This window comes from Halichondria panicea, chromosome 9 (genome assembly GCF_963675165.1).
Source record: "Halichondria panicea chromosome 9, odHalPani1.1, whole genome shotgun sequence".
Taxonomy (NCBI): domain Eukaryota; kingdom Metazoa; phylum Porifera; class Demospongiae; order Suberitida; family Halichondriidae; genus Halichondria; species Halichondria panicea.
The window spans coordinates 5,197,562-5,207,241 of NC_087385.1; the positions used below are offsets into that span (position 1 = coordinate 5,197,562).

A 9,680-nucleotide genomic window follows, 5' to 3' on the forward strand; every position below is an offset into this window, starting at 1 on the left:
TGCATGCAGCGTTTTGGTATAGAATTGTGGGCAAAGATCGTTGGTAGAGCCATAGATAAACGAACAGAAATTTCTATTCGATATACACCGTGCATGAAATTGAGAAAAGCCGACAATTGAGAAAAAATAAGTTGTATTCATCTACCTAGAACTGTCTGTGCATAGTGTTCATCCCCGAGGGGTGTTGGGGTGGATACTGCTGCATTCTGGGCTGGTTGCCAGGCACCATCATGCTCCCGGGTGCTTGTTGTGGCATCATGGCTCGGCTGTATCCCCCTTGATGCAGCACCTGATGCATGGGAACCGGGGGATTAGCTTGCATCGGTTGCATCCCACCTGCTTGCATTCCCGGATGATAGCCTCCCGGAAACTGTGCTTGCTGCTGCATGGCCATCTGAGCACGTTGGTGCAGTCGTTGTGCCATTACTTTCTTTTCGTGGTGCTGTTGTAACATCATTCTCTGCATCACCGCTGGATTGTTGCTGTAGTTCATGCCAGGTTGTTGCATCATTCTCTGCTGCGGGGTGTATATTGGGGGTCGGGGGCCATATCCTTGGGGATTAGCCCTGTTTCTCACAGCTTCTTGAAATAGAGCTCGCTGTCTAATTTGATTCAAAATGGCTTGTTTGTCATTCATGGAAGTGCCTGGCTGATTATACATCCGTTCCAACACACCAGGCTGTTGGCTCATCACGGGTTGCATCGGCCGTGGAACAATGTTAGGCCTTATTTGGAACTGCTGTTGCTGGTTAATTTGTGTGGGTACTCGAGGCATCACTTGAGACTGTTGGGGTTGATTGTTGGTTGCTCCTGGGCCAAGTTGCCCTATTGACTTCTGATCTACATGTACAACTTTGGCCTCTCTTCCAAGCACTTTCCCTACTTCAACCATTGGTGTTTGTCCATCTTCTGGTAATTTTACTGTATCGCTAACTTCCACGGCGACTGCTTCAGGGAGCTTAACAAAACTGGGACGGTACATCATGTCCTTGAATTGGTCTTGATGAGTGTGGAATCGAAGTAGCCATCTTTGCTCCTCAAACCTTAGCGGTTTTCTCTTCACCCGCACACCTCCAAACCAGGAGAGCATTAGCGGTCCATTGCTTTTGACACCCTCTAGAATGTCCCACGGTGAAATATCACGAGTGTCTTGTACTCTCAAGCCCTGAATGAAAAAGAAATACACATTTGATTAGTATCTCTATTTGATAGACACTTTTAAGCACATGTAAGATCACACATAAACAAAAGCGAATATGAAATAATTAAGTGAAGTTTTGAAGAAGGCCTATACACGTAATCGGTATAATTATGTGAGGACTGCTCACCTTGATTCTCTCAGAGTAAGTGTTGAAGGAGGTCTTGAGACTGACAGAGTCTGGTTGCTTCACAGTGGTGATGGTGTAGGCCTCTTGGGAGAGGGGGAACAGCTGCTGAATCTCCCCCACACAATACGACTTGGCTCCATTCAGTTCAGACTTGAGTTTCTTAACACAGGTGATGTAGGTTTTCTTTCCTTCTTCTCCGGCCGTGGCGAGACAGTTGTGAAACTCGAAGGGTAGAGAGTGGAGGAGTGTGCACAGCATGTCAAGGCAGTTGGTGAACAGCTCACTGTGAAGAGAGGGAAGTGGCTAACATCCCAACAAACTCATAGCTACAGTACTGTACACAGAGTGAAACGATCACCCACCTCGTGTCTGTCTGTCGATCCACGGCCCCTGAACAGATGAGTTGCATGATTAGAGGTACCCATTCCAGAGTGAAGGTCTCACTAGAGCAGATAGAGCCAAGCATGGAGCCCACCAGACTGAGCCGGAGTTTAATAGCAGCAAACAACATTGTCTTGCTCTGTTCGTCAGCTGGAGTACCCTCCTATAGTGTGTGTATTGTAATATGTAAAGGTTCAATAATATAGTGCTTAATCGCTTCCATCACGATGCAGTATTATCAGCTTAAGTCACATACTGTAACTCACCCTGTCGAAAGCATTGAGAAAGGTGGAGAGCTGAGACTTGAGTGGATGGAGCAACTCCTCGTGAGTGTTGGTCTGAGCGTGCATACAGGCCAGGACCAGCTCTAGGAACGGCTGCTGCCACTGGAGACCCGTCTTGGGTGGAGCCACTCCACTGAGAGAGAGAGAGAGAAACATCAATAACTTGAAACTATACATACATGTACTCAGTAGGCTCATGGTGAGAGAGGATATAAAGTACATGCACAGTATGCAGGCTTACACACATTCACTCAAGCAGATGTACCTGGTTGCTCTGGTAGATCGTCTCTTCTCTTGGTTCTTCTCAGGATTCCACCATTGCCCCTGACCCAGGATATTGCCAGCACTCTTCAGCACTCGTCCCAACACAGACTGTGTTAGCTGAGAGATGAGAGGTGTCACCAACCACACACGGGGGCTACAAAGAACGACAACATAACGTAATGTATAAATAGGTACAACATGCAAGTACATTGCACATAATAGCTCAACGCCCAACAACTTATTATTGTCAAGCTACAGGTACATTATAGAGCAATTCCTCCTACCTATAAGATCCGTCCCCACTCTCCACGCTGCACTCAATCGTTTGTCCGAGGAACTCATCTCCACAGGAATCCTCGAAAATGTGAATGACCACACTGGCCAGGTGGTCCTGAAGAGATGTGCGGGCCACGGTAGTCGCCTGCTGCACATGCACATCAATATGGAGCAGGGCATTGCGAAGTGTCCACTGGTCCAGATTCTGTAAAGGAAGAGTAATTAATATGCCACTGCATGTAGACTTGTGGTAAGAATCATCTAACGTAAAACTTTTAATTGTAGTGTCAGTACGTTACGGTAAAGATCACCTCATGGTAAAACTCTTATTGACCTCCCAGGCATTGACATAAATGTACATGTACCTTGAGTATATGCTCGAGTGAGGGGTGTGGGTCAGTCTTGGCCAGCTTCCCACAGTCTGAGGGCAGTGCTGTGGTGGAGTAGGGGCAGAGGAGATGGAGGAGGTAACGGGCCTGTGAGGGGGTCAAACTTGTGTCCCCAAGCATGTCTGATTCCAGCAGTCGAGAGCCCTGCATGCTGGACTTGTCCTGAACCCAGTCCTGGGATGCCACGGTTTCAAGGGTGGCTTTCACCTGTTGGGAAAGGGGATAGAGCTTGAAGATAGACTACTTGTTTGCTACATGTACATGTACCTACATGTTGACTATTATTTTCAGCAAAAAATGGTAAACTACAAGGTGTTTGCTAGCATTGTGCAAGTGGCCACATATCTGAACACAGTTATACACATGTACAGTGTCAAGAGTAGTTAGTACACACCTTGCTGAGGGTAGCTTCATTACCAGGCCCTGATGACTGAACTAGCAGTGAACCCGTCTTGGTTCCCCTGGAAACATTCGTTTGGCTGATCTTCAGCAGATTCTTGAGCAGTAGGATCACATAGCCAAGGTTGAGCTCCCTGCACTTAGAGTGTAGAGTGTCCTGTACGAATGGGGGCAGTCTCACTGCAGGCGAGTGCTCTGCGTTCGAATGGCTCTCAGAATAGTCGGGAACCAGGAGGTGAACAATAAGAGAGGTTGCAAATTCGAGGGAGCGATGATTTTGGTGGGAGGAGCCACTGAACTGGACATGGATCACTGCAGTGATGATGTACACAATCACATCTTGTAGGTGGAAGATGTTGTGTGAGATGAGGAGGCACACAAAGACAAGAAGACTTGAGTGGATGCCAGGGTCTATCAATATCTACATGTACGTGGAGATAATTACAATTAATACTCAATATACTACAAGGGGATGGTAACACATTAACTCTACTACAACGCTTAAACTAATTTGCTCCTGGCTTAGATCAAATATTAATTTTGTTACAGATCAAAATTCGTTGTACACCATATCAACTGACATTGCTCTTGTTGGTGAGTGCAGTGAAGCCAGTTTTGGTGTTGCTCTGATTGGGGATACACAGAGCACGGAACGCCCCCAAGAGTTCAGAGTTCACGCTCACCCCTCTATCACAGCACACCTCCGCACAGATGAAAGCAAGCTGACTCAGCATTTCACTGGAGGAAACAAACAAAAAAGGAGATTACTTCACCAAAGAGCACCTACTAACTTACATGTTACATTAGCACCCTTTTTGATAATAGGACTTACCAGTTGACAGTTTTCTGACATGCTAGTGAGAAGACGTCCACTGCAAAGACGAAGGTGGCATTGAAGTAAGGGGCCATGCCAGGCTTGAGCATGGTGCACAGGCTGCTTATGTCACAGTTACTGCAACAGAACAGACTGTTTGATACATTGATACAAATACAATGTACAAGTACTGTCTAAACTGGCCAAAAATGTACATGTGTCACATGTACATAGAACAACTACATGTATATCATAGCTGCTTAAACATACATACACATGTCATCTTACATTACACACCGTCCCCACCTTGGCTTTGAGAGCATCTGTAGTATGTTTGTCCGCTGCCAGTCGCCCTCAGTGACGGTGGGTTTGTACCACTCTGTGGAGAGGCCAAACTTCTCCCCATATTGGACGCAGTAGTTACCAAAGTTGGTGGATCTGAAGGTCTTCTGAAGGTAGGAGCAGTCGGTGTAGAGCTTGTGAAGGAAGAGGAACACTGTCTTGTGAGAGGAGGGACTTTTCGGGGAGGCACTCAAGATCCGAAACAATCTGAAACAGGAGCGAAAATCAGTGGATCAATACCACACATGTATGTACGGAGTGTGTACGTGTAAACTAAAAATGACATTGTATACAGAATAAGAGTTGTACAGCTTACAGCTTATACATGTAGCTACGTAATTGCACTCACCCCTCAAATACGAGAGCTGTGTCCTGTTGTGAAAGCATCAGACATGACGAGTACCTCTGGAGCACACCAATCACAGGTAGGCGGAGTTCAGTAGGCAGAGGGGGTGGTCCTCGATGGGGGTCCATAAACCTCCTGCTCTCCTCGTCATCTCCAATGAACGCATTGCACGCTATTATGTCCACCAGGAGCTGCAGAATCTGACTAATGCTCCCACACACCTTTAAAAGCTCACAGACAAACACCAACTGAGCACAGCCGGGATAGATCTTGCCAGAGGGCGAGAGGGACCGTCGAAGCTTCTTCTCACAAGATGTTGCAATAACATTCTGTTCAAATGTGGGCAGACATTGGTAGCTGGTCATACTACTCTGTAGTCGTTCCTCTGGGAGCACTGGTGTTTGAATGTCACCCAGCAGTCGATAGTAATGCTCTACTTCTTCAGTTATCTTCTTCACAATGGCCTCCACCTTGTTCCTAGACTTGCCCACACCACAGAGTACAATATTACGCTCGTTGCTGCACTGCTGGGAAAGTTGGGAGTCAGCTATGGGGAAGTAAGCTGCAAAGAGGAGGTGTCTCGAGGAATGCATGTTCAGGGGCAGGTCCAGAACATGATCATCGTCCAGTAGAGAGAGTGAGAAGTTGAAAGGGTCCGTTTTCGAAGTGGCTATCGGAGAGTTGGGTGCATCTGTGTCAGTGGCTAGTGTGTTGAAATCCATGGGAGACATAATCTGAGACAGTTGCGATGATTCATGTTCCAGCATCCTCAGCTTCTTGGCCCTGTCCTCCATTATAGTAGTACTCTCACCTTCTTGTTGATAGATAGGGGAAGAGCTTGTTATCAGAGAGTCCAGAGCAGAGGTGAGACCGATTCCACCAAACGATGAGCTCATTGGGGAATTGGGGCCCGATGCAATGTTCACTTCAGACTGGTCGTATCGTAGCTTCTTGAGTGCTGGGAGAGGGAGAGGGATAGAGAGATTCAACGGCTCTGAGTGTTGTCTCTTGCGTGATTTGTCACTATCACCGTCTCGTGCAAATGGGAGACAAGGGATGATTGGAGGGCGTGACTCTCCTCGGGCAATGAGGGTGGAGAGAAAAAGGCGATACGAGAAGACGTCCAATCGAATTAGCTCAGCGAAAAGAACCACTAGCTTGAAGAACGGCTCGGTGGGTTGCATAGGAGCTGAGAGGTCATCTGCAAGGGTGTGAATCGGTTGAAAGATAGATATAACAGTTCTAACAAGTAAACTGTGTCATCAGTACTTAAGCTAACAAACTAATGTACAGTGTACGTACATTTGTACACTGTACATTTAGAAGCCCGTTTAAAGGTGCACAGAGTCTTCTAGACAAGAAATCATGGGCAGTCAGAGCTTAATAGCTGAGCAAAGCCTCTTAATAAAAAACAAACTGACACGTTCATTCTTACCAGGGAGGGGTGCCCTTGTGTCGAGGAACTTGATGAGTATATGCTGTAGGGGGTATGGGGTATCACACAGTCGCTCCACGCTCCCTGACTCCTCCCATCCCTCGTCCAAATGGTCCATATCATAGCTCTCACTCCAACTCACACCCTGCACGATATTCAATGAGGGCGGCTACTATGTGAGGTGTGCAATTACTCACTCTTATAATATCATTTTGTCTCTGCCAGAGGATCTGTGCTGTTACCAGCGGCCGGTGGTCGCCATAGCGATGTGGTGTAGTTGTCCACTTGCACAACAACATAGTCAACATTTCGTCAGAGAGAGGAGCATCGCTTGACCTTTGAACCTCGGCAATCTGACAGTAGAGAGTGGTGAGAGGGTTATGAGCTCGGCAGCTGGTGAAAGAACTCTTGTCTAGCACATCTAGTAGTTTCAGAATCTGCTTCACATTGGAGCCTGAGTGAAGGGGAGCAAAGATGATGACAAAGTACTGTTCTCTAGTCTTGGGGTAACTATCCTCACCTTCAGAGGTTGTTTGGAGGTCTGCTACAGTCATTGAAGACCACCTGCTCTCAGAAGCTTTGTTCCGCTGTGTGATCTCGGCCTCTGCTGCCACCAGGCCTGATAGCAACTGAGTGATCACATGAACGTCACATGATTAGCAGGGTAAAGTGTGTGTACTAGCTGAACATACCTTCTTCTGTAGGTCTGCCTTGAGACTGGTGGGCATGGGTAGCTGTGACAGAGAGCATGGGAGGATTGTGAGGGGGGAGGAGATCTTATCACCCTCACGCATCAGGATACCACGACCTCCAGGCATCTTGATCTGAAGTAATAGCTAGTATACAAGACAGCATTGTACATGTATCTATATGGACAAACTCGTAATAAGACTACCCATGAAACACATTCTGAACTAACTATCAACAATGGACACTGCACTTACTTGCACGAATGCTGTAGGGCAACGAATGGCAATGGTTTGTATAACACACACCAGCTCCAGCATCACTGCTTGATGATGAGAGCACCAGTGGAAGTACAAGTCATCATCGTTAGGGCCGCTGATGACGGGGGCAGGACTACGCTCCTCTTTTTTCTCAGAGGTAGACATCTTCAATGACCTTCAGTTAAGATCGATACACTGATAACATATGTAAACATGTACGTACACAAATGTGCAGGTGTGTTGCTATGGATTAAGTGGATACAGTTACAAAGTGAAAGCTTCCACATTATGCAATAGCTACATGTGCGTACATGTACCTGCTGTCTTTGTATGGTCTGCCTGGCTCTTGCTTGATGGAGGGCTCATTGAAGACAGAGTCATCTTCGTTAGTCTCCAGCACTCGTTCAAGAGGCTCCTGCTTGATCAGTGGGTGGAGCTTATGCAGTCGCTGCTCCATCTCATACAGAGCGACCAGTCTCTCACAGCAGTAGGTCACTAGAGGTCTGGCCAGGGACACACAGTTGGCAATGTCCAGAAGGTGCTGACGGGTGGGGGGGGGGGGGGGGGGGGGTAGGAAAACTAATGTAATCTCTACGTGTACTTGCTAGTACGATTTGTGGATTTCACTGCACAGCCTTTACAGTGTACACATAATTATCTATATTATATGCATGTACATGTACTATGTGAAGGTTTTGTAGTCTCACCCTGAGAACTAGAGGGAGGTGTAACTGGAGGGCCTTTGTGTCTGCAGACTTGACATGCTCGACTCGGTCCACCAACCAGCGAATGAACTCATGCTTGTCCAGCAGGTTCTCCTGCTCAAAAACAAAATATAAACTCACACGGAGCTCCTAAGCTTCACCCACCTCATATAGCCAGCTGGATAGATGCAGCATGTACTGCCAGTGGGTTATCTCCAGGAGAGTCTCGTCTGACGGTGACTGTCGTCCGCTGGTGGAGGAGGTGCGGCCTCCGTGAGTGTCATGACGACCCATCACCTGTGACTCATTGCAGATACGCCAACAACTGTCCTGCATGTACTTGGTCAACGATATCGTCCAATCTGTGTGATGTGTGGGGGAGGGAGGTTAATCTAATTATGATGATGTGCAGGGCGATAGCCTACCAAAGGACGGATCTGCAGTTTGCTTCTTCTTGGCGAGTTTGGAATCAGTCATCACCACATTGTAAGCAGAGCTCATCTACACAAAGAGAAGTGTGTGTGTATGTGTGAATGTAGCCCCACCTGTAGAACAGACAAGCTAACACTCATCCAATAGCATTAAGTTTAGTTCGAGTTGGTCAATTTTATGATTTCCTGATTTCCTTAAAGGTGGCACAATCAATTTGCAAATTTTAACCGGGTTAAATCCTCCATCTATAGCCCAATCGGCCCATCTGAATGGACAATCGTCATACCAAATTCAAGTTATGGCCATTTAAAAGTGCTAAATGTTGAACTGTACAGTGGTGTGTATACTCACCTTAATATACCAAGCTGCTCGAGATATGGGGACATCTTTCTCACAGAGGTTGTCAAATATCTCTTCCTTCTTGTTGAAAATGGGTACCTACATGTACAGTTCAACGTCAACGACATCACGTACACACATTCCTATGGCAACACACCTTCTTGGCCAGCTGTGAGAGTGGCTTGCTGGAGGCAAGGTCCTGGAACCACTGGGTGGCAATCTCTTTGCGATTCCTGCCCAGTGGAACGGGAAAGAAGTTGTCTTTAGAGACCTGGAGTTTCTTCTTCTCGCTGTCCTGGACCCATCTCCGCCGTCGTCGCTCATCCTCCACTTGGTTCACTTTGAGGCAATACTGCACCAGAGAGAGAGAGAGAGGAGAGGGTATACAGTACATTATCACTGGGGGAGGGGGGACGTGTACAGCTAGCTACTACTAAGGAGATGCGTGTGCGTTAACATTTATACGAATATATCATACTATTTCAATAGTGCTGTACCTCTTTAGTTGTTAGAAAGTGTTGATTGAAGTCCTTCAGTGCTCCTTTAAACTACAACAAGTGAGTGAGAACATGTTGATGTACATACGCACACAGGCGTACACATGTAGCATTATGAGTATGGATCTACCTCTTCCCCAGATGGCAGTACGGACGCAGATCGATATCCATTGGTCACATTGTTATGTGACAATTCATCCTACACCAGATAGATGAGCACATTGCATATATTGAGTGATGTGCAGGTACATAGATCTATTAGCTAGTATAGTAGGGATTATACCTCCTTCTGCTTGGAGTCTTGAGGGTAGTAGTCTGGAACACCTATTCTGGGCCGCTTTAGAGGACGATACTCTTTTGAGAACATAGCCAAGCTATAGATACTTAGTAGCTGGCCAACAAGCTAGCTAGCTAGCTGAAATCCACTCAGATTCAATGCAATTTCTAAAATTACTTTTTTGTTTGTGTTGTTTTCGGTTCTGTTAATTTTTGGCATGATCCTT

At 46.7% G+C, this 9,680-nt stretch overlaps 1 protein-coding gene across 1 annotated transcript; it reads right to left on the bottom strand.

Annotated features, from left to right (window-relative positions):
* Nucleotides 1-37: 37 nt before the first annotated feature.
* On the bottom strand, nucleotides 38-9,652 carry LOC135341462 (mediator of RNA polymerase II transcription subunit 12-like protein). Its single transcript, XM_064538029.1, has 26 exons — nucleotides 9,461-9,652; nucleotides 9,308-9,376; nucleotides 9,178-9,228; nucleotides 8,838-9,032; nucleotides 8,693-8,779; nucleotides 8,335-8,410; nucleotides 8,075-8,271; nucleotides 7,913-8,023; nucleotides 7,523-7,746; nucleotides 7,203-7,380; nucleotides 6,951-7,082; nucleotides 6,779-6,887; nucleotides 6,456-6,712; nucleotides 6,259-6,403; nucleotides 4,827-6,024; nucleotides 4,442-4,684; nucleotides 4,154-4,273; nucleotides 3,903-4,059; nucleotides 3,317-3,742; nucleotides 2,899-3,129; nucleotides 2,542-2,738; nucleotides 2,259-2,411; nucleotides 1,976-2,126; nucleotides 1,691-1,872; nucleotides 1,329-1,611; nucleotides 38-1,165 (listed from the first exon to the last, which is right to left on the bottom strand). The coding sequence occupies exons 1-26, from the start codon at nucleotides 9,542-9,544 to the stop codon at nucleotides 146-148; spliced, it is 6,276 nt and encodes a 2,091-aa protein (XP_064394099.1). The 5' UTR covers nucleotides 9,545-9,652; the 3' UTR covers nucleotides 38-145.
* Between the last annotated feature and the right edge of the window lie 28 nt (nucleotides 9,653-9,680).

Excerpts from the sequence above, each read along its gene's own strand:
- LOC135341462 (XM_064538029.1), bottom strand. The coding sequence starts at position 9,544 with ATGTTCTCAAAAGAGTATCGTCCTCTAAAGCGGCCCAGAATAGGTGTT. Across the intron at positions 7,381-7,522 it reads AGACCATACAAAGACAGCAG|GTCATTGAAGATGTCTACCT; the intron begins GTACATGTACGC and ends TCTTAACTGAAG. Across the intron at positions 2,412-2,541 it reads AGTGGGGACGGATCTTATAG|CCCCCGTGTGTGGTTGGTGA; the intron begins GTAGGAGGAATT and ends CGTTCTTTGTAG.